Source organism: Physeter macrocephalus, chromosome 15, assembly GCF_002837175.3.
Source record: "Physeter macrocephalus isolate SW-GA chromosome 15, ASM283717v5, whole genome shotgun sequence".
Taxonomy (NCBI): domain Eukaryota; kingdom Metazoa; phylum Chordata; class Mammalia; order Artiodactyla; family Physeteridae; genus Physeter; species Physeter macrocephalus.
The window spans coordinates 19361096-19388406 of record NC_041228.1 but is presented as its reverse complement, the minus strand read 5'-3'; the positions used below and the strand labels follow the sequence as shown (position 1 = coordinate 19388406).

At 39.1% G+C, this 27311-nt stretch overlaps 1 protein-coding gene across 1 annotated transcript; it reads right to left on the bottom strand.

Annotated features, from left to right (window-relative positions):
* TNFRSF11B (TNF receptor superfamily member 11b) lies at nucleotides 1-27134 on the bottom strand. The gene is made up of 5 exons (XM_007118030.2): nucleotides 26916-27134; nucleotides 9017-9386; nucleotides 4992-5183; nucleotides 3139-3363; nucleotides 1-1218 (listed from the first exon to the last, which is right to left on the bottom strand). Exons 1-5 carry the CDS (start codon nucleotides 26943-26945, stop codon nucleotides 830-832), a joined length of 1206 nt encoding a protein of 401 aa, XP_007118092.2. The 5' UTR covers nucleotides 26946-27134; the 3' UTR covers nucleotides 1-829.
* Between the last annotated feature and the right edge of the window lie 177 nt (nucleotides 27135-27311).

The window sequence follows — 27311 nt, the reverse complement described above, 5'->3', positions numbered from 1 at the left end:
AAAATAATTTGAAAACTTTAATGATGTTGTTTATATAGTAAAAACATAAAATCTTTTAAATAAGGTACATTCAGTTTCTCAGAGCATCTAATATTCAGATAATTTATATTTCATACACTTTCCAACATTAAACAATTGACTAAATAATGCATTTTCTATAAAATGATAATTCATTTTACACAGGTAAAAGTATATTACAAAAATACTCTACACAGGAAGAATGGCAGTACCTATTAGGAAATGTTACAAATATTCTGTTAAAAAATATATTTTATCTCTTTCATTTGTCATAATAATAAACAGAATATATATTTTTTTCTTTCTGAAATTAAGTCTTACACAGTTTCCCTTCTGGATGGTAATATGTACAAACCTTATATCTGAATGAATATAAATAGCAAATACTATAATAGTGTTACAGATATATTAGTAACTTTTACAGAAAAAAAATGGCTTTCTAATAAAAGCCTCTAGTACAGCTGAATTCTCAAAGCTATTTAAGTTAGACATTCCCATGTTTAGTAAGGCACAATGGAGTCTAGTTTCTTATTTCCAGTTGAATTACTGCAAGCAGTAACAAGGAAAAATATAGTCAGTAGATATTGGACCAAATCTGTTAGTTGGATAAATGATTTGGGGTTTATTAAACTTTGAGGGGAGATGTGAGTTCTTTCTCCACACCATAGTTTCTTTTCAGGCCCTGTGGCCAAATCTAGTCCTTGGTGATGAGAAAGAAATCATTGTACCCCCCTCAAGCGCCTGAGAAACAGTTTACTCAATTTATTGGATCTAGTCCATGGTGAGGCAACAGCTCAGTGACCATATCCGGTTATAAGCAGCTTATCTTTAATGATTGGACCTGGTTCCCTATCATTTCTAAAAATAGTTTCTGATATAATCTGTACATGGTGAAGCTGTGAAGGAACCTGATGGTCTTCTTCAGACTCTGAGTGACAGTTTTGGGGAAGTGGTATGTCTTCAGGTGCTTTAGGGCATGCATCAGGCCCTTGCGGGTGTCTTGGTCATCATTTTTTATTCTCCAGAGGCTGAGAAGCTTCAGGATTTGATCACTTGATTTGCACGTCTTCATTGTTTTCTCAATGTCTTCTGTCATCACTTTCTTCCCCGGCAAGCTTTCCATCAGCCTTAGAAGCTGCTCGAAGGTGAGGTTCATGTGCCCCATGTGCCTCTGTACACTCTTTTCACAGAGTTCGATATCTGCGTAAAGCAAAAGCCCAGAGACATTCACGTAATCCACCTGAAGCCACCGTAAAACTACCCTGAGGCAAAAGGAGGTTCCCCAGAATTTCATAACTTTAAGGATAAGCTCCTCCTTTCCTTTTGGGAGGGCTCAAGTAATGCTAGTTATTTCTGAGAATTGAGTTAAATATTATTTTGTGTTACACTAGGATAATATGCTTCCTATATTCTAGGCATCCAACACAGCTTTGTGAAAAGCCCAAATTTGGAAAATAACAGTGGGAAACTACAGACACACCATTTTCTAAGAAAATTTGGAGAAATTAAAAGTGTAACCTTTTAGGAAAAGCACAAAGTTAGCTATTTTATATTACAAACTTTCATTAACTGATACCCAATATATGTGCTATTTGAAGAATTTGGTCCTTCAAGCAGTCTTTAATAAATAGCACCAGGAGATCATCAGCACAAAGGAGGAGCCGTGAAAACCCAATAATATGAGGCCAAAGAACAGTAGGATACACATGGCCTAGAGAACATTTCAGTAATGAGCTAGGACATAAACATAAGAGGGAGTAAATAACGTTTCTATTGATGACATGAGTCATTTATTATCTGTGGGCCCGAAGGCAAGTCTGTTCATCTTTCTGGGCTGAAATGTCCTCATTTATAAAATAGGAAATTCGGTCCCTTCCAATTCTAACAGTCTCTGATTCTCTCCTTCCCTCTCTTTTTGCTTCAGGGCTAATTATACTTTCAAACAATACATTTTGTTTGCCAAAAACAGAAGACAAGTTTACTCTTTGCACAAGTGAAACCATTCAACTATTAAAGCTGTTAGTCGCCTAAAATCTGTTGCCTCAGTTTCAGATGTTGGAGGCTTTAAGGTTGTGTAGGGCTCCTCAGTCACTTAACTACATGTGAAGAGCAGAATGGATTTCTCCTTGACACTGTCTGCATTATGAAAACGCTCCCTCATTTTTTCTGCCATGTCTTCCCAATGCTAATTAAAGTCCGAACTTTTTCTACTGTGTATCCTAAAGCTTATAGTCCACGCTGGATGAAACTTACTTCCTTTTCCCCTCCGATTCTCTCCCATCATAATACACACGCAAACACACACACACACACACACACACACACACACACACACACAGAGTTTCTAAAGGAGATTCTTTATAAAAATCTAAAACATGAGAGTACTTGGTTTTGAGCCCTTTTCTCCAAGAAGCTCAAACACTTTACAGACCTTATCTCATTAAATCCTCATAACACATGCTATTAAAAGGGTAATCTTAAAATAGGCTGTGTTCAGATGCAGAGAACAAACGTATGGACACCAAGGGGGGAAAGTGGCAGGTGGTGGTGGTGGGAAGAATTAGGAGATTGGGATTGACATGTAGACACTAATAATATGTATAAAATAGATAAATAAGTAAATAAATTTTAAAAATTAAAATAAAATAAAATAGGCTGTGTTGTGAGGATTAATGAGAGGATACCTGTAAGACACTTAGAGGCTCTCTGGAGAGAATTACCACATAAATACAACATAGTTTCTTGGTAGAAATGCAAAGTAAGATCTAAAGTGGTTAAAGAACTTCTAGATAGGCCATAAGGGATGCTCCTAAAAATGCTAAGGGGATCCAGAGTCAGATTTCCTGAGGTCTAGTCCCGCATTTGAAATGTATTATCTCTCCCTTTAGAGAGACACTTGAAAAAGAAATTGGGGAGTAGAGGAGGTGAGAATAAAACCTCACATGACTGCTCTAGGAATAGCGTATCCACTATCACTTGATGAATACGTTTTCAGTCCAACAATAATTCCCAAAGGGAAACATCATCCACACAACTAAACAGGTACATAGTCTTGTTTCTGTTGTATGATAAACAGGTGTTCTGATTTCTGATCGAGTTGTTTATTTCAGGTTACCATACCTTGGATGATCTTCTTGACCATATCTTGGTCTTTGTTTTGATGCTTCCATAACTTCAGCAGCTGGAAAGTCTGTTCTCGTGAGCTGTGTCGTCGTTTTATCCTCTCTACGCTCTCTGCGTTCACTTTGCTGCCAGGCAAATTGTCTACCAGGACACTGAGCCAGTTTGGGGTAAGCTTTGTAGGAACAGCAAACCTAAAGAATGCCTCCTCACACAGGGTCATGTCTAAAGGAAGGTGGGAAAACCAAGAAGATTTACTCAATAATTGGATTCTTGGACGTCTAAGGGACAATAATAATAATAATAATAGTAATAATAAAAACCAACACAGTTGAGTTTTCCAGGATATTGCATGCTAAAATGAGAAGTCTGAGTGAAATCAATCTTCTGTTGCCTGGTCTTAGTGGCAGATCACCAATCCAACTGGGTTTATGTCCTTTCTAATGTTCTTTTAGAGCATTTTGTGGGGGGAGAGTTTAACAAACGTCTAATAAGAATGTATTATTGCTATAAATAAATTACAGCAAAAATTCTATATATATAGCTATACATATAGCTGGTGTCTACAGGTTACTTCAAGATCAACATCAAATCACTGTCTTTAAGGGAGCTTGAAAAGTAATCTGAAATAGTGTATTGTTTTCTGCACACACACAGACACATAGTTTACCTTTGGGAACAAAGACGGATACAGATGTATAAGCGTACATTAAGTGGGAAAATAATCAAACACAAAAACATGTCATTTAGAAAAGAAGTGCAATGGCCTGAGTGTCTGGGTAGGGTTGGTATATCCCAGGGATTACTAGTTTGTTTTTGGATTCATTAGGTCTGGCTTTGAATCCTGACTCTGCCATTCAAGTTCATACATTAACTTGAACAAACTTTACAGTATTTTTATAAAGATTAAAGCCCATGTAGCAAAAGTGTCTGGCGTACAGTAAGTGCTCAAAGAATGATAGAAATAAAAGTATAAATGAATTAAAGAGAATGTTAGAGGTCACCCTTCTTACTATCCCTTCCCTCGTTCCATTATTTAATAAGAAAGCAGAAAAGCTGAATGACTTATCTAAGATTTTTACAACACAGTGAAAGAATGTTGGAACTGGGTTTGAATCTTCCATCTCCCGACCCACATTCCTATGTTTTATATACTTCTATGTCGCACAAAAAGATGTCTGGGGAGAGTCAAGCTGATTAAATGCTAAAAGGTCGATCCTCCTTGGTGTGATGAGTCCTCTGTAGAAGGTCTGAGGTTAGTGTGGTGGTCGGGGTGACAAGGGGAGGACAGCAACCTGATTAGTGCCATCACCAGCATGAGGTACATTCAGGTAACTTGAGCTCGGAGCTACTGATCTTTCCTGAGTAAAGAGTTTAAGACAAGTACAGGAACTTAGAACTTCCATGCAACAGATGCAGTAATACCACAGGTAACAAAGCCAGTGTTGCATTTCTAATTTGTCATCTTTGTATGTCACCGTGCTTCTTTGTTGCCAGTTTATACTTTGGCTAATAATACAGATACTCTTAAAAGTGATAAAAATGCACAGCTTAAAAAATTCTGCAACTTGGACTCTGATCATCGAGCCTTAAACGAAATCTTTACACCACCCTGTTCTCTGTGGGTAACATTTGATTCAAGTGTGAAAGTCAGGGTTTGGAGCATGATTGTGAGAAGATGGGGACTGTCTGCAAGATTTCGAGTTGTGGCTTTAGCAATGATGCACAGGGAATAGTCTTAGTTGGTTAAAATTCAAGAAAAAGGGAAAATATAAGTTTGACTAAGAAGGGCCAGAGGGTCTTGTATTCAACTCAGAGGTGGTACAGAGACTGATATTTTGAAACATAATTACCTATTCCACATTTGTGAGTCGATTCACTGTTTCCAGAACATATATTGTCGTGCGTTGCATTTCCTTTCTGAGTTAGAAGGAGCCCAAATGCACTGCAATTTGTGTGCTTTCTACAAGGTGCTTTAGATGACGTCTCATTGGAGAAGAACCCATCTGGACATCTTTGGCAAACTGTATTTTGCTCCGGGGTTCCTACAGAAAATACCAAGCCATTTAGCACATTCTTCTCAAATACTTGCGCGGCAGATACCATCTTAACAGAGTTTGGATAAGACTTTTCACTTGGTTTTTACTGCTACTATTATTTTGCACAAAACTTGAGGCATTTTCATTTTTCACTTCATTAGAACGAGCAAAACTTCTAGAGTTAGCCCCTTAGGCAGTCCCCCCTACTTGTAATACAAACACAAATGTGTTTTGTTGTTACCTACAAGCACAAAATTGGGAAGGAAAGAAAAGAAGCGTATGATGTTCAATTAGTCCTGCCTGTGCTAAACCGTCAGTAAGATCTTTTTGTCAACCATATTCTCCACACAATTATTCCTGGGAAATCATGAAGATAACTGCTGTGTAACTGCTGTAATATCATTCTTTGAAATCAGTACCCATGGAATGCCGCATCGTTAAATTCCAATCAGTTCCTACTGAAGTTCCTTCTTTCCTGAATCCCAATTGTGAAGCAACTCATAGGTATGCTAACCTTGAGAAGTAAAAATTTACAACATTATAATAAACTTTTGAAGGTGGCAATAAAGTTGACTGTAGACTCAAAAGCGTAAGCCTACAATTACATAGTAAATGGAGGATGATATACCATTTGCTTAAACCGTTGAGTCTGAAAAGAGCACAGTCGTTAAAATTCAGGGAAGGGTGACTGTAAGGGCATTTTATTTCATGGTGGAAAGATACTTGATAAATTTGGGGAAATCACTGGCAGGAAAACTTGAACCAGTCAACAACTAAAGATGCTATTAAAAATAAATATCTTCAAACCCTTGACTCTATGCCTGGGTAGATCATACATTACAGTGTACTTGCATATGAAAATACCTCCATCTAGTGTAAGCTAGTTGAACGGATTTAGACTTTAATATTCAAATGTAGCTTTTACGGGCCAATTCTGGCTGACGCAAGATACCAAATACTAAAGGGACAAAGAAAAGCTACAGAAAGTTAATAAATTTCATTTATTAAAATTTTCAACCTCCCATCTCATTGTATCCTTTACCAAAACCAGAAAAAAAGAGTACAATGGATCGGTTTTAGTTTCAACTCTGGCTTCTTTCTTTTCTAAAGGAATTGATGATGCATTGACCAACAAAAATGACAGACGGTTGGCAGAAAAAAAAAGAGAAGGGGGAACCATGCATGAAACCTTCACATGTTAAATGCCATTTCCAGGGTTGTAGTGACATCATCTTAGGAACCATCTTACAAAGAGGTCTATTTTTTAAAGTACTTTCTTGCTACACTTCTCTCCTTAAATGGGATCCAACTTGATACCAAATTCTACAATATCATAAGCAGTATTTGGACAGAGCTTCCATGGTATTCTTTCATTGCTAATATTCTGGGGATAAATGGTCTTGGACATCTGGATCTAAGTGTCCCTTTGCCAACTGCACAGAGAAGAACCTTGTCATTCTTCACATACATGTTGATGGCTTGGGTGTTCTCATGTGTCCCAATGAGGAAGTCATAGGTACAAGACATTCTTTCAGGTAATTTAGCCTTTAAAGTTCTTTACCAAGAGGAATCCAAGAATTATGGAAGGAAAGTTTCTTAATGTATTTGGAGGCTTTACATAATGACCTTTTCTGAAAACGACTCTCCTCTTTTATGATTGATAGAACTTCTTATAAAAAGATGTATCCATCTAAGTAAGTGATTTTGCCTTATTAATATCAACAGAAACATACAAAGTACAATCTGGCAGGCAAAATGTGAAACAGAATGACAAGAGGAGTTTTGCTTCTCGGTGGAGAATTCACCATGCTAGCCATAAGCAATTACATAAGAATTGCAGGACTAACAGGATGAAGTACAATTGATCCTTGAACAGTGGTGGGTTAGGGGCACCCACAGTCTGCACAGTCGAAAATCCCATTATAACTTTATAGTCAGCCCTCTGTAGCCGGGTTCTGCATTCACAGATTCAAGCAACTGTGATCGTGTCGCACTGTAGCATTAACTATTGAAAAAAAAAATGTGCATACGAGTGGACCTGCGTAGTTCAAACCCATGTTTTCAAGGGTCAGTGTAAAATATGGAGAGGAGAAGACAATCTGGCTTCAAAACAACAACAACAAAGAATGATGATTAAATACTTTTTAGAATAACGCTACAGAATCTCGCCTTGTCTTTGGACTGGAAACCTCGTATTTTCCATGAGGAACTCCTTTGTAGGTTTCTAGGGAGGGAGCAGTAAGTAAATGCAGAAACGTGTACCTTTGTACTCAGTCTTCTGGCTGCCTGCTTACTTCGTTCTACAAACAAATTTTCATGCTTATGTGAGAAAAATCCTTACTACTTCCATTATTTTTCAAAACTTTCTAGTTTCCAAGCTGCATAGCCCCTGCTTAATTAATTTTCCTACATATATAAATTACTGAATTGAATTAAATGGATCTGTTTCTGTTGGATGGGCTTCCCCCTCTACATCTTGGCTTAGCTTTTGAGTCCCAAAGTATCATCCAATAAAAGCTAAGAAGTGTCACCAATTTCTTCCTCAGGTACTCATACTAGAGGCATTTTAAGGAACTGTCATGCAGTTTGCACCTTCTGTGATTAATTTTATAAAATTCACAACTTAGGAAACTTAGTAGTTCAATTTTTGAATATGTTTCCTTTGTAGGCCTTTAAACCTAAAATGTTTATAATAATTTAGACTCTATATTACAACTTCTGAACGTCAAAATAGTTACAAATAATTAGCATCCTCAAAACCAATGGCTGTCAACCAGGGGTGATTTTGCCATCCAGGGCACATTTGGCAATGTCTGGGACATTTTTGGTTGTCACAACTGGGGGAAGAGTGCTATTAGCATCTAGTGGCTAAAGACCAGGGATACTGCTAAACACTCTACAGTGTACCAGACAGCTGCCCACAAAAAGAATTATCCAGCCCCCAAACGTTAGTAGAGCTGAGGTTGAGAAACACTGCTTCAGACTGTGTAATCGGAATCTATACCGATTACTGCTTCCTCTAGAAAAGTAAGTGAATACTCTTAATTTTCCCAGGCCAGTAGAACATGCAGACTATACTGAAGCTTCGTGAATGTAGCAAAAAACAAAAAAAAAGTGGGTTGCAACTTTAAAAAGTTCAGTGCACACTGGCCTTAACCTATGCTATTCAAAATGCAAAAAGAGAAAGTACTTTGTTTGTAGACAAGTACTTACTCTTGGCTTGACAGTCTGCTTTGTCTAAGATAAAGAATAAGCTCATTGAAGAGATGCTGCTACCATCTTTATCCTCCCAGACACTCAACTGCCATGCCAAAGGAACAACTAGCTTCATTTTTAATAATGAACTGCATTTCCCCTAGCCATTCTCATTTCTTACATAATTAATTATAACTACTCATTGTTAGCACGCCAGAGCCTCATTAATATCAGCGTAATTACTCTCTTGGTATCAATTAACATTTTTGATGTTTGTCAGAAAGCACTGCAGTTTGAAGCTCTCCATGCTGAAGTGAAACACAGAGGTATAGCTCAGCTATCAACAGTGCAACTCGGAGTGTGTCCCTTTAAGAAAGAGCAATCAATCATGCATCTCATTAGAGAGTGATTTGCTGCATTTGAGATTTGTAACTAAATTGCCCCTTAGTGGCAAAGTGTTCCCCTGAGGAATGGTTCTTTGGCAGCCATCCAGACACATAGTACATACCTAGCAGGTTCCATCACCTTTGCAATTTGCTGTCCTGTAATGTCACCAGGACAAACGTGTCCCCTTCACCTTTCCCTACTACCTGACTTTGTGTGATGCTAATGAACTTGGCCGCATGTTGGAAGCGGATGCATACCAGCGTGTAGCACTCCAAATCCAGAGGGACAGCTCTTATGTTTCAAGCAGAACTCCAGCTCCAGGTAGCGCCCCTCCTCGCATTCGCACACGCGGTTATGGGTGCGATTGCACTCCTGCTTGACGTACTGCAGTTCCTTGCACACTGGGCTGCAGTACAGACACTCGTCGCTGCTGTGCCAGCTGTCTGTGTAGTAGTGGTCAGGACAAGGGGCACACAGGGTCTTCCGCCTTGCTGTGCAGTGCTGTTTTAGGGAGGTGCCAGGAGGACATTTATCACACATCAGCTGACGAGAGGTTTCGGGGTCATAATGAAGGTACTTTGGAGGAAAGGTTTCCTGGGTGGTCCATTTAATGGAGATGTCCAGGAACTAGAAGAAGAAAGGGAAACGTGGCATGTTAGCATGGAAATGGGGTGGTTCTTCTGTGCAAAAGCGTCATTAACCTCAAAGAGTCCTTTAATACCTGAAGCCTCATGCCCTTCCTGCCTACTGAGCTACAACCACAGAAAGTGAGTTCAGAAGCCATAATTCTTGCCTCTAAGTAGCTTAATCTCAAAGACCAAGATGGCCATAGCAGCAAAACATATTAAGTAAATCTAGCTCATAGATGGCTGGAGTGGGAAGCTCATGATGACACTTAGATGCACCGCTGAATAACCCATGTGCCCTGAGTGACACTTTACCTCCCTGGGCCTCAGGATTATCGCTAGATTAGTGAGTTGGGTGAACTAGTGGTTCTCAGAACAGCTATACCAGAATCACCTAGACACCTTGATAACATGTAGATTCCTGAGATTTATATCCCTAAACATTCTGATTCCACAGATGTGAAGTCAGGGCTGGGGACTGAGAAATCTACTTCTGTGATTCCCATGTGTAGAGCCCATACGCAATAAATATAATTTATTCACTTGACAATAGTTATGTCCCAGGCTCTGTTCTGGGCAATTGGGATACAGTAGTGAATAAAATAGTCAATAAACTCTGTCTTATGGAGTTTACCATCCAACTGGGGGAGTAAGAAAATAAATAACAAATTACACATAAATTATACATTAGAAAATAAGTGTTGTAAAAAATGATCAAGTAAAAAAGATTGGAAATATGGAGGGGAAGGTGGAGAGATTACAAACTTTAAATGGGGTGGTCACAGTAGCATATTTAGGACGAGATGATATTTTAGTTTTCCCATTCTAAGATGTAATGATTCCAAACATATGGTAAAGTAAACAGTTGGTGATTACAGTCATTCTGATCATTCATTCACTCATGCAACAGATATGTACTGTATGCCTACCAGCAATATGCTGGTGAGTAAGATATGATCTTTGGACTTCCCTGGAGGCTCAGTGGTTAAGAATCTGCCTGCCAACGCAGGGGACATGGGTTCCATCCCTGGTCCAGGAAGATCCTACGTGCCAGGGAGCAATTAAGCCCGTGCGCCACAACTGCTGAGCCTGTGCTCTAGAGCCCGCGAGCCACAACTACTGAGCCCACGCGCCTCAACTACTGAAGCCCGCGGGCCTAGAGCCCGTGCTCCACAACAAGAGAAGCCACTGCGATGAGAAGCCCGCACACCGCAACAAAGATCCAATGCAGCCAAAAAAAAAAAAAAGGAAAAAGATATGATCTTTGTCTCTGTGCAGCTGGTAATCTACTGGAAAATTCCTAGAATTTTAAGACATATTTCCTCCATAACATCATATGGTGCAGTCTTGAATCTCATAGGTGAATGATGTCTAGAAAATTAAATGACCACCTCTCTTAAGGTTAATTGGGAAAAACTTCAGGGAGCAGGCAGGGTTTCAGAAGTTTCTGTCCATAATGGCCAAAGAGCCGTGTGCATAGGAGAAAGAAGATTTTGCAGGCAAGAGTGCTGCTTGGGGGAAGGCAGCTCCAAATGGGTTTTCTATCTTGTAGTCTAGATCTCAGAAGGTCTTCAAGGGAACACTGAAGTAGTTCTTCACACTAATTAGAAGAAAAAGTATTGTTTTTGCATAGGGGTGGTTTGTTTGGGTTTTACTGTTTGTTTTTGGTACGGGGACCAACAATGACTGTTCTCAGGCTTTGGGAAGGTGGCAGGCCAAACACAATAATTTTTTCCAAACTCTCTTCTTTGCAGAACTCAGGAAATCTCACAGAAACCCACTGACCTGGAAAAAGTGTGCCAAGCTAGGGAAACAGCACTCCCTTTTGAAAGAGGAATAACAAAGGTAAAGAAAGGCCTTTTTCATAAGCATTTGGGCATTTTAATAAGTAATTCTGTTCACTTGTTATTGGGACATGACAAGGGTCAGGGATGTCTGGACCTAATATGAGCTGATAAACCAGATTGAAGGAATAAAATATCTCACCTAGGGCCATGGACTTTTTTAACTGAGAGTGATTTTCAGAGTGCTGTGATGTAAGGGACTCCTAACCAACAAAAAGTAGAATACAGTGCAAAACCAGGGCTGCTTCGGTGGTATTTTCAGGACGCCCTCATGACCCGAGGGTTTTGGGGAAAAGTATGTGCTTGAATTTCCCTGGGGTTTTCTACTGGCTCAGATAAACTGGGTCAACATTAGGAGAAAGAAGTGGACCAGTAACGAGTGAAAGCTCTGGTTTGGTCTGGATTTTTCAGAAATAGATGGAATCTGTTCATTCAACACATATCTATTGAGCATCTACTGTGTACCAGGCATTGTAGAAGATCTTAGCATATGGTGGCACACAAAACAAAGATGCTCTTCAAACTGCCCACAGTCTAGTGAGGAGGCAGAGAACATAGAAGTAAAGGAATAAATAACTACAGGTAACGATCAATGTTTTGAAGGAAATGAAGCAAGATGAACTGACTTTGTTGCCTCTTGGTCATTCGAATCAGGTGCTGTATTTTTCAAGGCCCCTGTGTGGGTTTGGCTCACATATTTCTAAAATATTCAACACTAGGGAATGAGGTGTTCCTGAGGCAACTCGCAAAGACACAGGAAAGCAATGAAAAATGCTTTTTTTCTCTTGATGTTCACTTTCAATTTCCTAAAAAGCCACTTATGAGGGTTCTGTTCTTTCAAGAAGCTCAGCTCAGAGGTCCATAGGGATGCCTTTGTCTGGCTTACTGCTGCTGAGTGAGCCCCATCCTGGTAGGGCTAGCAGTCCTGAGACTTATCCCCACCTGACTTCCCGCCACACCCCCTTTCTCACACCAACATGGCTCATTTACCCATCGGCTGACCCTTTTCTCTCTTACCAAGAAGTGATGAGGATGAGATGGGAAAACCCCACAGATGGTGCTTGTGTTCCTCACTACAAGCAGCCACACAAATACAAGACCTGACCGAGAATACTGATGCAATCTGTATTTTTCTAGGCAATTGGACATGACACTGTTGGTTTCCTGAGACCATGCTCAGGAAATTAGTTGCCATCTCTTCAAGATACAGGGACGCTTAGGTGAAACGAATCCACAGAGAAAAAAATAAATCAGGTTGACTTAAGGATTAGAGAGCAATTATAATGGTGAAGGTCATTTCTCCTCGGCTACCGCATGGAATGATCGTATATATTTTTAAAAAATCGGAAAGCCGTAAGGAACTGCAGCCTTGTTTTCAGCAAGTTCCATTGGGCCTCTGTGTTTTATTTGAAAATTTTCCACCTTAGTAAAAAGACAGAACTCTCTGTGGCCAATATTGGATACTGAGTATCCCTATCTGGTTAGCCCCAATTCCTGCACCGAATTTCTGGAACCAGTTACTGGACAGAGGATGGGCAAAATTAATAAAGCTCTTCATCTCAGTCTTCTCTCTCACTTTCTTCTGCCTTTCCTAGAAAAGCAATGAAGAAGAAGCCAAAGGAGGACAGACCATCTTAACATTGGCTCTGTCTCCTTTGCCAGCTGATAATATTTAAAGTCTAAGAAGAGTTCAAAAATAAATTTTTCTGTGAAGTGCATAACATAACCACTGATGAATATCTGCAAAAGCTAGGACACGTACATAGGTGTCTCTGCAGAAGCATAAAGTGCTGTCTGTAAAAGAGGCCCGTCTGTTTTGGGTTATGCTTGATTTTTTTTTAAAATTAATTTATTATTTTTGGCTGTGTTGGGTCTTTGTTTCTGTGCGAGGGCTTTCTCTAGTTGCGGCGAGCGGGAGCTGCTCTTCATCGCGGTGCGCGGGCCTCTCTTGTTGCGGAGCACAGGCTCCAGACGCGCAGGCTCAGCGGCTGCGGCTCACGGGGGCACGAACCCGTGTCCCCTGCATCGGCAGGCGGACTCTCAACCACTGCACCACCAGGGAAGCCCCGATTTTTAAAGAAAAATTCAATGGAATTTTCTCTCCATTTTTTCTTCCTTCCTCTCCCCATTCCCTATCCATCCATCCTCTGGTGTAGATCCCTAATCCTTGAAGGGAATCCAAAAGTGCTCTAATCTAGTGCTTCTCACCAGTCCAGGAATCCTTCCTGAAGCCCCCCATTTCTCTTTTCTTGAAAGGACAGTTCAGGCTCCATCTATAGTAGCTTTGTCCCTCTCCTCCTCTTCCATTTTTCTTTTATGTTGAACTGTGTTAAAGAATGTTCTCTTTCAAACCCAACTATCTTTCCTCATCTATCAAATATTATCAGGTGATGGTAGTGGGTGAAGGTGATGGGTGGGCTGAATTAGTTGTTCTCTGAAGCATTTTCTGGCTCTACCACTTTTCTTTCTATCATTGTAATATTGACAGAGTTTAAGTAGCCAATGAACTTGGAAACAAATGTTTTGCTCTAACCCCCCCTCCTACTTCTTGTTCCACTCCTTTATTTGTAAAACCCCTTTTTACAATACTTTGCTTTACTGTGCTCTGATTTATTGTGCTTCACAGCACAATGTATGTGTTTTTTACAACTGAACATTTGTGGTAACCCTGTGTTGAGCGTCCATTGGTGCCATTTTTCCAACAGCGCTTGCTCACTTTGTGTCTCTGTGTCACATTTTGGTAATGCTTGCAATGTTTCAAACTTTTTCATTATCATTCTATTTGCTGTGGTAATCTGTGATCAGTGATCTTTTTCTTTTTCCCCTGGCTGTGCCACGTGGCATGTGAGATTGTAGTTCCCCAACCAGGGATGGAACTCGTGCCCCTGCAGTGCAAGCACAGAGTCTTAACCACTGGACCGCCAGGGACTTCCCTGTGATCAGTGATCTTTAATGTTATTATTGCAAAAAGATTATGACCTACTGAAGGCTCAGATGACAGCATTTTTTGACAATAAAGTACTTTTTAATTAGGGTATATACATTGTTTTGTAGACATAATGCCATTGCACGCTTAATAGGCTACAGTATAGTGTAAACATAACTTTTATATGCACTGGGAAACCAAAAGATTCATGTGATGTGCTTTATTGTGATATTCCTTTGATTGTGGTGGTCTGGAATCGAACCCACGATATCTCCAAGGTATGCCTATACTGCAGAACTCTCTTCAACCTCCAGTTTTCAGATTCGCCCATGCCTTCCATTCCCTCCGTAAAACCAAGGGCTGTCCCAGCACGCTGAATTCTTAGCCATGCCTTCTCCTTTAGCATTCCAACTCCCATTTGCTCCCTTAAAAAAGACAGTTGGGGCTTCCCTGGTGGCGCAGTGGTTGAGAGTCCGCCTGCCGATGCGGGGGAACCGGGTTCGTGCCCCGGTCCGGGAGGATCCCACATGCCGCGGAGCGGCTGGGCCCGTGAGCCGTGGCCGCTGAGCCTGCGCGTCCGGAGCCTGTGCCCCGCAACGGGAGAGGCCGCAGCAGTGAGAGGCCCGCGTACCGGAAAAAAAAAAGTCAGTTGTATGTTTGCTGCTGACTCTGTTGATACGCATTGTATGTATGTGTCTATATATAGTTGTAACTATAGTTAGGAGACTCAGATATTATGTAAACCAGTAAACATGGGTGTGAAAAAATTATTTTTCTATTAAAAGTAAATTGAATGCTTGGGGGATGACTTGATAAAGATGAGGCATGGAAAAACAAAACAACAACAACAAAACCCTACCATAGAATTTGAGGTAGCTGAGACAACTGCACAAACAAAATGGGGAAAACATCCAGAAGGATTATGTAATCGATTTATTTCAAAAATGTCTTTAAGTTCCAAAACTGAAATGGATGGGCAGTACATTTTAGATAAGGGTTTTGTAAGAAAGACAGCGTGGGACTCCAGGTAGCCAACACAGATTCTAAGAAAGGCCTTGACTGTATCTCAAAATACAGGTGAATGAATGTTTATTTAAATGTTTTAAGTCAAAATAAAATATTTAAGATACAGGCATGTAATTTTTATTATTAAATGCTTTAACTGATCTTTCAATTAATCACATAACTCTTAGTCCCAAACATAAAATTGCTAACAAAATTCCCCATATTTAGGAGTTATATGGTAGTGGAAAGAAAAATGGGCATTATGAAGGTAGAATTCTGTTTTGTCTATTCCATTCTAGCAAACACACATTAAATCTCTGTGCCAGGCGGTGAACTAAAAAATAATCTTTATAACACATTGGTTGGTACCTACTTTATGATGTTTTACCATTATCATCATTAAGTCTCCACAAGCTACAAAATGAGTCTTAGAATGACCAACCATCCCAGGTCACAGTAATTCGTAGAGGCAGAATTAAAACCCAGGGCATGTGCCATAGAATACTATTGTTTGGCCATATCCTTTAACATTTGCTAAATGCTCTAACTTATGCTATAGCCTTCATGCATAGTCCAAAAGTAAGCCCTAAAATGCTAACTTTTCATTCAGATTCGAGAGCATAGTGTTAGGAGATCACAAAAGTGAGAAGATCAACCAAAGCCTTCCCAAAGTCTAGATGAACTGATGATTTTTCTTTCTTTGTGCTAAGACTAGCTCTTGTCCAAAGTTACTGAGATGGAAATTTCTTAGATGACAAGTGATTTCACTACAGCAGGCTACCAGTATATGCTTCTCCTTAAAGGATACAAGAATACACTTCCTCCAGCAAATTTATTTTTGCATGATGCAATGCAGCCAGTCGCATACCACTGGGCTTGCTCTCTCTGGTATGCAGAACCATGAGTGACCCAGTGGGTTTCCGTTTATGGAAAATTCATTAAAAGGAGCCCACACAAAGCTTGAAATAACTACTTGGTTTGGGAGTTCCTTTTGTGATCCCTCGTCATGATCTTTGCCGCAGAAAACTATTTGAGGACTATCCAGAGTTAGCCAAACTTCTGGTCAGTTTGGAAACCATAGTATTTTACAGTTCATCTTAGCCAAGAAAGGAAACATTCAGGATATATATCACGGTGAGTTTCCTAAAGATCTCTTGTAGTATAAACTATAAAGCTTATTTTTTTTAAAAAACCCTCTTTTCCTATGAAGGTTAGTTTACTTGACTTTCTGTAGTCTTATAGTGTAGTAACTTCTCTCCTATTTCCTCCATTCCTTAAGTAATTTATTTGTTCATTCATTCAGTGAACACTTATTGAAACAATTACTATGCTCTGGAAATATTGCTAAGCAATGGGGTTGAATAAGTTAATGTTCCTGTTTGCTAGAACATTCATCCAAAAGCCTAGGCTGATGTAAAATACTCATAAATCACTGCAAAACAATTGGAGGTAAAATGAGGAAAAAGAGGATCAAGAAAAGGCTCAATAGAGACACAGGTCAGAAATGTGGAGAAGCTGAAATTAGACAGTGGTAAGGAGGAGAGGAAGGGATAGGTATGATATATTAGCTTACTGCATGGGGAGGGAGGTACTGGAAAGAGCAAACAGAGAACATGTCCATGAATTCTGACTACTAGATACGTGGTGTTGCCGTTAATTACCAACAGCAGGAGGAGGAAACAGTTATGGAGGAAGACAGTGAATTTAGTTTTGAATCTTCCAACTATGAGACTCAAGGGATGGTGTCGAGTAGACACTTAACTACATGTATTGGGTATTCAGGATAGAAACACAGCTAAAGACACAGATTTCAGGGTTACGAACACATAAATAGCTCTAGAAACAGAGACTAGGATGGCATTATCCAAGGATATTGTACATAAGCAAAAAAAGATTAAAATGTTAACCTTTGAAACCTACAGACATTTGCAAGATGGGATGAAAAAGAGGGGGGAAAAAAGTAGGGATATCACAGAAAGTTTCAAGAAGAATGCTAAATGGATAATGTATAATAATATCTAAAAAGCATACAGCTTTTAGATCCATTAGATTGATGTGGAAACCTGCATACCAGGGTTCCAAGCTCAGTTCGACCACCAGCTTAATAACCCTTGGCCATTGTCTTACCTCTAAAATGAGAATAATCCTTATTTTATCTACCCCTATACAATTGTTTTAAAATTAGTAAAGGGACACAAATAAACTTGGTAAAGAATAAGATTCCAGACAAGAATGAGTCATTATTACATATGCTAATTACATAGGAGGTGGGAAATGGGGGACATTTTGAATCAGACTCATTTTAGGAGACATTTTGAAGCTTCTTGTTCAGTAGGGAGTAACACACCTAAAGTATGCCATAAGTTGATTATCTGTCCTACTCTTAATCATCTCCCGAAAAAGCATCTCTGACTTGTTTTTAAAATCAGCTTCAGTATCTTCCCAACTTGTATCACTTGCTTGGTCTAAGTGAAATACTTCAAGGCAGTTCCACAGATTGGCTTAGAGGGCTCAGATAGAAAAGGATTTGTTTCCATACACCTTAAATGCTTAGCATGGTGTCTTATACATAGCAAGTATTCAATATATCTATTTTAATTTTATTCAATTCAGTAGATATTGAGTACCTACTATGTGTAATTAGGATTACTGGTGATTCTACAGACACAGATAAATAGCCTCCATGTAAAGGATAAATTTTCAAGGACAAGAACAAAATCTGCAGCTTTCTCATCTGTAAAATGATAGCGATGACAGAATTTGCTTAAAGGAAGATTTTTTTAAGCATCTTTTGCTTGGCATTTTGCATGTACTGTTCCATTTGTATTTAGCTTCTATTTTAAAGGTAAATGTGTAAAAAAGCAGGTAGCTCATTTGAGAGGTTTATCTCCTGCTGCCAGTTCCCCACCTGAGGGTCTACCACTGCTTAATAATTTCCACAGTAGCCAGGATTAGGTCTCCAGGTAAGGAGGTAGAGCAAATGCATTAAATCTGTTCACCTACTAGGAACTGATTTGCTGCCAGCAGCTTTTGCTAGGTAAACAGGAGAAAGGAAACACAAGCAATTATGATTTATTAGATGAATCACTGGGCCAAATTTTACACTCTTGCTTCCCTTGGGGCTGAAGAACTGTCTCCAGGTAAAATTTAACTTTAAATGTGTTTTTTTCAGTTCCCTTCAAGAAGCTTCCTTTAGTTGTCTGGAGGCTTTTTAAATTAATTAACAGTACCTTGTTTATGTTTGGAATCAACCAGAATTGTCAGAACAGATTTGCTTATGAGGCTTGTGCTGCTTCAGAGGAGTTTTACAGATAATTAACATTTGATGGATTAACAAATAAATGAGAGAATCTCTAAAACAAAAGAACTCGTAATGCAGGTAAACACTTCAAACTTCCCGAGGGAGATGTGTAGAAATCTCCCACATTTTGGATCTCAGACCTTAATATTTCCTTCTCTTGGACTTCTATTAATCACCAGATTTGAGATAATAGCGTCAATTCTGAAAATTTCAGCCCAACAACGGGGCTGGTTGCAATTTTCCTTTTAATTATGTCGATTCAGGCCCACTTGACAAGCACAAGGGTGATATCACTAGTTCAGTTTTCCAGCTACAGTCCCTGGCATTTTGAGCTCAGAATGGGCAATACATTTTAGTATGTTGATGTTTTTGAACATCAATTTCTAATTCCATTTTATATATACCTTTCCTCAAAGATAATACATTGCTCACATCATCCTATGAGTCAATCTGGTTGCTAATGATCTAGATTAAAGCCCAATCAATATATGGTCAAGGGCAGCTGGTGAGAGAAAGTTAGAAACAAACAGCCATGGTGGTTATGAAATGGAATAGAAACTAGAAATGGAAATGGAATAAAACAGGATGTGATTTAAACATGTAGACATTTATCTTGTGCCTACAACATGCAAAACATCATACTGGAAGCCCTGGGTGATATGCTGAATAATAATAATAACTTAGTATATTATAATATCGTTATATAATAGGCTCTATACTGAGCCCTTTCTTCACATACTGTTGTCATCCATCCCCTCCAACCACCTCTGAGGTAATAGTATTATCCCCATTTTATAGATGAAGAAACAGTCTCAGAGAAGTTGAGTGACTTGTCAAAAGTCACAGAGCTAGTACCCATCTGAGCTGGGATTCAAGTCCAATCTTGTCTGAACCTAAGCCTTTAGCAATTGACTATTCCCCCTGGGAAGCTGCAGTATTACTAACGAGATAGGCATATAAATGATCACCTATGACACAATGTAAAATTCAGTAAGATCTATATTTTGTCTATCCGTCCATACATCCATCCATGCCATCCCATCCCCTATCTATCTATCTATCTATCTATCATTTATCCCTGTGAATAAATTCTTCTCTGTCTTCTGTCCTGGAATGCAGTAGTTCACACAGCCTCTCTGGAAGATGGTCTTGTGAGACTGAGCAATCAGTTGCACTTTATACTAAGCAGCGGCTTCTCAGTGATGCACCCCCTTGAAGTTGCCTTCCTTCCTCTTTTGCTTACTCTTCTTTCACCTGCTCTTGCTTCCCTAGGATTGCACTTTTCTAATAACGAGCTAAAATATAAAGTGTTTGCCTCATGCTCTATACCCTAATGGGTCTGGACTTAGAATTCAAGTCCAGTAAGGAGGCCAGGACATTTAATTTCAACAGAAAAAACAAAGACAAAAACATGGTGACCCCCTCCAGCTGAAGGAGGCGCTGCAAAAAGGATGAAAAAATACATTGCAATCACTTTGACCAAGGATATGACTCTGAGCCGCATCCCAGGACATTCTTAGCCCCGGCAGAGAAGAGAACTCTGCTTGAAGGAACCCAGAAGCTTTGCTCTGCTTTATGGGTATTTTTCACTGGACTCAGCTGCTAGATGTAAGCTCCTACAGGACAGAAAAGACTTCTCAGCCAGGTCACCTTAGGGAAAATTACTTAACTTCTCTGAACCTCTCTGAACCTGCTTCCTCTTGTGATCTCATTGATTTAAACAATTTCTTATAAATGAAACCAGTTGGGCAGAAGAAACTTTGACAATTGCAACAAAATAGATTTTTTAAAAAAATTTCTTTGGTATACTTTTTTCATAGATAACTAAGTCCATTTGATCTTTGTATGTCTGGAATATTAGCAGGTATATCGTAAAAATTTTTGATTCATTTTTTAATGACAAAGGCTTAAAACCAAAGCAGACCTTCCACACATCACCTGTTCCAACACCCCTATTTTAGAGATGAATAAAGTAAGACTCAGAGAAGTGAAGTCACTGACTGGACCTCAGAATCTAAGGCAAAACTGAGAAATAAAATCCCTTGCCTCTTGTCTGCTGTTGTGAGCTCTTACTGTCATTACACCCCACAAATGAATTCCTAAATACTTTTGTTGGTGTTGGTGTTGGTGGTGATGCCAACTGATGGTGGAGGGGGGGCTTTCTAAAGAATAAGGTCTTGATATCCATATTTTCTAAGAATAAAATAGTTCTTTTGAACAAGAAAATACCATTACATGGCAAGGGAGATTTGGGGATGAAAGACCAGAGAAGAAAACTGAATTTACTAAAGGCGGTCACAAAGCTTAGATGAATTACTATCTTGTTTTAAATCTAAATTCATCTTGACACAGATTTTCCTACTTTAAAGTTAATTATTTAAGAGGAGGCTCTTATAGAAAATGCTTCTAAGGTACACACTAAATTGTAGTGAAAATCCTAAGGCTACTCTTTTTAGTTTTAAAGAAGATGCTTCAAGGAAATTAAACAATGTTTTCACAGTATTAAAACTATTATACTAAAGAGATTGATTTTTTAAAAATCCCAATAAGAAAGTAATAAATCAGGGCTTTTTGGAGCACACTACTTTTTTAGAAGTATGACCTTCAGAAGTGACCTTTCATTTCCTCCTGCATCCTCTATCCATTTATGGTCTGGCTGATTCAGGTGCTTCTGAGAAATTAGGGTGAAAAAAAAAAACCTACCCAAGCGCCTGGAAAGTTATGTCACCTTGTAGTTGAGAGAAACCATTTTAGTGTGTCTGTAGACTGTTCTGGCCTTTGGAACATTCATTTAGCAAGGCCAGGTAAATGTGAGAGGGAGTGGGTACCACACAGCTTCTTACCTAATGTGTTGTAACACTATTCTTATCCCTACAACTGTCTAAAAGAATTCTTTTTTTAGACTTTCTATGCTAGTTACCCCAAAATAAATATTCTGTGGTAGTGAGTTCCAAAAACTAATTACATGTCACATAAAAATACCGTGTGTATTTCAAGTTGGCTATACCTCACTCTTTCTTCTTGCATAGATAGTTTACAGATGTTGCTAGGATTTCTGATTGACTAGTTCCTGCTCTTGTGGGTTGCTAAGTTTTATTTTGATTTTTGTTTTCTTTTCTAAACATGGCTGCTATTACTGTTCATATTTGCATTTTGTTTACCTATCAATATCAGAAATGTACTCTGGAGCTGCTTCCTCCTTTCCTCTCTTGCCCTGTGAAATATCCTTCCCTATGGCTTAAAAACAAACAAACAAACAGAAAAAACAAACAAACAAAAAACCCATTCTATGCTCATGACCCAGATTTTCTTATCTCAAGTCCAGGCTTCCCCTGTGCTCTGAACTTTTTTGAATCCAAATGCCTATTTGACATCTCCATTGGGATATTTTACGAATGTATCAAATTTATCAAACCAAGAATGAACACTTGATGGGAAGGTCAAAAAGGGGATTCAGTTGAGGTTAGGTAGCACCTGCAAGGGTATACATATAAATCTGGTTCATTTTTGTTGCTCTCTTCAGAAGAGAGCATCGTGGACCTCCACGATGGTATTGGTATGTATCTTCATAGTAGAAATGGGCAAAAGAATATTTAAAATACTGGTCAGGTGGGTAGGGTGTTATATTTATATTTTGAAAGAGATCAAAGCTAACATTAAAATGTTAGATCTCTGACAGTAAGCTACATTCTGTTGGGATATCCATGGAAATTGCTGGTAGGTTATACAAACACTCCAGCAAATCTCACCATAGCTCCTTTGACTCAGCAAACACACATTTAGTGTCAGGCACTGTGCAGACCTGGGGGCTATAAATATGAATCAGATGAAAATTTATGTTTGCAAAGAGCTCATATTTTGTTTACCACAGGTGTAGTACTATCCCCTAGAAGTTCTGGAAATTTGTGGGTGATTTCTGTTGTCACAGTTTCTGTGTGCTGCTAAATGTCCCCAATGATCAAGAATAATCCCATGTCCCACATACTTTCAAATGTCCTATTGACTGATATAAGTGATCTAAGTTAAAAAAAAAAAAAGCAAACCCATTTATCATTATATGAGCCTGGATTTGAACTCCATTTTATATATTTATACACACACACACACATATATACACGCATATATATACATATACACACATGTAAATATATAAAAATATATATACACAAACACGTATACATATGTATATACATATAAAGTGGTTTTCGCAGGATTTTTATACATATTGAATTTTCTAGGAATTTAACAACATAAAATTTGATAGAGGGTTGTACTTTGTTTTGTTTAAAACTTTAGCGAGATTTGTTCTCCATTGAAAAAATCACAGAACCAAAACCAGGACTGATCATGGTTTTGAACCCCAATGTGACACATGTGCTCCCGTCTTTGTTCCTCCAAGTCTGTTCATGGCAATTCTATGTAAAGATGCTAATATAACATTACTTCACTAAGTCTTCTAGTGAAGCTTATTTTATTATAAATTACTTTCTTTTTATTTCTCCTTTATAGTATAGTTATGCCAGTATATTGATTTTTTTTAAGTCTGTATGTAGGTAAAATATATGCACCCTAAATTTCATTTCAGGAGAGCAAGGGAGTTGTTACAAATGTTTTTTTAATAAGTGCATGGAAGAAGTCTGATCTGATGGAGAGCTACTGCTCTACAGGGTAAGACACTCAAATACACAGATAATGTTGCCATCTCTGCTCCATAGTAACAACATCAGGGTAGCCAAGCATCATCAGGTAAGGCGTTGAATAATGCAAACATAATTTTTTATAAAATTACTCTTTCTCTGAAATATACTTTCCAGTCCTCTTTTTTGGGGCTGCAAAGGAGAAACTCAGGCTAAAGGAAATACTGCTGGTCAATGAGATGCAAAAGGAAATAATGCTTTTCACAGAAAGCTTTCACCAAAAGGGAACATGCAGGCAGGGAGGCTGAGAGTTGCTTAGAGCAAAACCCAGCTGGCAAGTTAGTGGATAGGAGAGCAAGAATATTTGAGTGTGTGTTTAGCGCCCCTTTGATAGACACTGCCATAGCTCTCCTTCTAGAACTAAGTGGGTAAAACATCTGGCACAGAAAGCCTTCTTCCCTGACCCGTGGAATTTGACAACTGTGGTTTTAACCTAAGAAGTAAAATTAAAGACCAGATTGAAATTAGGAATTGTGCTGACGGTTCATGGGTGATAGAGGCCAGAAAGGTTGCTAGGGACAGAGGTTCAGGACTGTTGTGGACTGAGTATATGTTAGATTCTCCCCAAAACTTCAGAGTTATCATTCTCTTAAACAAACACACAAAAAGGCTAGACAGATATACTCAACCACTGGGGGAGGGGAAGGAAACCAAAACAAACAACAGCGAAAGGAGGACGGACACATCAGGCAGTTGTCCGGAGTGAAAACATTTACTACCACCCAGTGCTTCACCCCGCCCCCCAACCCCAAGCCCTAGTGTCTCACATTAATTCAGAGCTTAGCTTTGAGAAGGCCAATGGATGGTTCTAGAGCTCCATGTTGGGACGTTTCAGCCACCAGTTAAAATCTAGGCCTAGACCGGGAAGTTCCCAGTCTAGGGAGGCTCCTTGAGCAACCATGAAAGAAATGACTTGGTGATGTGACCACCTCATCTCGCAGAGTAGGTCTCTAATTAGCTACATCAGTGAGCGTTCCAGAAAGCCCATGACTATGGCATTAGTCCTAATGACCACACCCCCTCAGTGCTTGCTTACAGGCATATCCTCTGCTCTCACAAAAAGAATCTAGAATTGTACTTTGCCTCACAATTTTACCTTCCTCCACTTCTTGGATTCAGGATGCCTTGATTTTATCTCCAACAGTGAAGCATTCTATTGCTCTTTCAAGGTAATAGTTGGTGGGCATCTCTCCCTCGCATGAGCTTTGTCAGCACTTTGTTTACATAATTCACTTGGGTCTAGAGCATCCTACAGTTATCTGTGAGCATAAGGCTAGAAGCTAGTGTTAATATGGAACAGGAACTTCATGTGGTTATCTTGCGTGTGTGCGTATTATTATCTCTATTTTATAGAAAACTGAAACTCAAGAGAGATGTAAATTGCCACACAATCTTTTATCAAGTAAGCAGTGGTACTGGTATTTGAATTTTGATCCAAAATAACCAAACTCATAACCACTGCACAGCTACTTTCTTTATGAGGTCCGGGAAGGCAGGATCTTTTATGTTCCCAAGTCACCTAGTGCTTCTCCTTTTGTTATTCTTACGGTATACATCCAATATCTGCTTTCCCCATTAGGCTATGTGGTCCATGGGGACAGAAATCGTGTCCATGTTTTCCATTCTGTCCCTAGTGCCTAGTGGCATGCCTGGTACAAAGGACTAAATAGCTGTAATGCTTCCAGTTCTTAGAACTACATCTTGGTGTTTACAAAAGGGCATTTGGACTCTTCATGTGTAAGTACAAAGTATCTTTTTTCAATTATTTATAAAATAAAGTCAATCTCAGAAACTACAGAAAGGGAAATCATTCCTATTTAAAGTATTCACTGTGTTCAAGACAATAAAAGGTTTCTCTTTTGATAATGCTGTATCATCGACCATTAGTAGATGCTGTATTATCTAAATATATATCTTCATCCATATACAGACCAGATATCAAAACATTTGTCTACTTATTATTTTGAAACACTTATTATTAAGTATATATATTATTTAATGGAAATTCTAAAATTTAAAAGTTACTGATAATATGTTTATTATGAATTAAATCTTTGACAGCATATAAAAGGCTAGGAAGAATAAAAGGGTACCCATTTTAATAGCAGAATTATTTATACTAGCCAAAAACTAGAATGATTAAGTCAATTGTGGTGTAGCCACACAATGGAATACTACACAGCAATGAAAATGGATTAGCTTTTGTACGTCCAACACTGGAGACGATCTCACAGTAGAACGTTAAGTGAAAGCAAACAGATACAAAAAAGTACATAAAGTTCATTTATATAAAGTTCAAATATAAGCAAAACTCATCTCTGGCATTACAAGTCAGAATATTGATTCCTCTGGCCATAGCCGTAGTGGTGACAGGGAGAAAGCCCAGGAAGCTTCTAGGGTGCTGGTAATGTGGTGTTGCTTGATCTGGGTGCTGGCTCACAAGTGTTCACTTTGAGAAACTCAGACACTTATGATTTGTGCAATTCTCTGTATGTGTCCTGTTTTAATAAAGCTTCACTTTTTAAAATATTCTCCATACTCTCCATATTGGTGGAGTTATTTTATATAATATACATATATACATACACACATACACATATAGGTATTATATGTGGTGGTACATAAGATTAGCATACTTAAGTGTGGACTCCTGTTAATCTACCTTTTCTTTAGTGACTTTGCTATTTATTTACTTATTTATGTTTGTGTATCCCAGGAACTAATTGGAAGACTTCCTAGCCTTCCATTCACTCTTTGTGGGTTGGACATTGATATTTATGCAGTTACTGCAACAACTTCCAAAACATGTATGTGGCTTAAATATGGATTTTCCTATCCTTTCCTGAATGTCTGATTCACGTCTCAATGCATTCCACACTCTAGTGACATAAAGGAAATAAGCCATTGGTCATAGAATAATCTACATACAAATCTTATTAATTTGATTGGTCAAAATCCAAATTAAAAACACAAAAAGAAGCTAATAGTTACAGACATTCCTTCTTTTCCAAATTGTATGTGTAAAATAACTTTTAGCTCTATTTAGTGCTGAACTTCAATTATTTAAATATATTTTAGAACCTAATTAACATTATCTCACCAATATTTTCCATATTACATTGAAATTGAGAACTGAAATATCCCATTTTGATAATAAAAAGTTAGTAAAATGTTAAACTGCACAGTAAAGAATGTGTGTGCCTGTGTGATCTTTTCTCTGGTGCCACTTATTCAAAATTTCCCATAGCATTTCCTTAAGTGGGGAATGAGCCTAATGGTGTATCATATCATATTCACCGCATCCAAACTTTATTCTAATTACAATAGTTTTAAGAAGACTGACATCTCCCAACTTACCTTGATTCTAAGAGACCACTTTATTGCTGATGATAATAATAATAATAATGATAATCATGATGCTCAGGCTAACTGAGCAAAGATGGTATGAACCATCTGAGATGAAGGAAGACAATAAAGAGAATGGATAAAAATCATTCAAATTAAAAAAACGGTCCAGAGCTCGTCTCTTCTCCATAAACCCAGCAGGAACTTTCCAGTGTAAAGGGACACCCTAGGAGAAGCCCCATCAGCTTGAAAGAGGTCTCCTGTTCCAACCTGACCCCAAATCTCTCCTGGGAGAGGAAGCAAGTCGAGCTTTTTCCCCATCAGTCCTCGGGGAGGTCGGGAGACCGGGAGGCGAGAAGCCTCCCCAGGCGCCCGGGGCACCGGTGCCCGTGTCCCCGCACCAGGGACTTACCACGAGCGCGCAGCACAGCAACTTGTTCATTGTGGTCCCCGGGAAACCTCAGGCGCTCGGAGGCGGCGGCTGAGTGCTCCGGTGCGTCTCTGCAGCCCGTGCACTCATCACGTTATATATAGTGTCCCGGCGACAGGAAGTATCGGCTTCGCTTTGATCATTCATTCCCTATCTGGACCAAACTTTGCACCTTTCTTTTTTAGGAACCTTGGGCGGGAGCGGGGGAGTGGGGCTGGGGTCCGGGGTTAACGCTTGCAGAGCCAGGGCGGAAAGAAACGGCGCGGGGGGTGGCGGGGGGGTGGGGGCGGTGGGCGGTGCTGGGACGGGGATGTCTGGCCCCTGGGAGGCGAAAAAAGGAAAAAAAAAAAAAAAAAAAAAAAAAAAGCCACCGGGCTG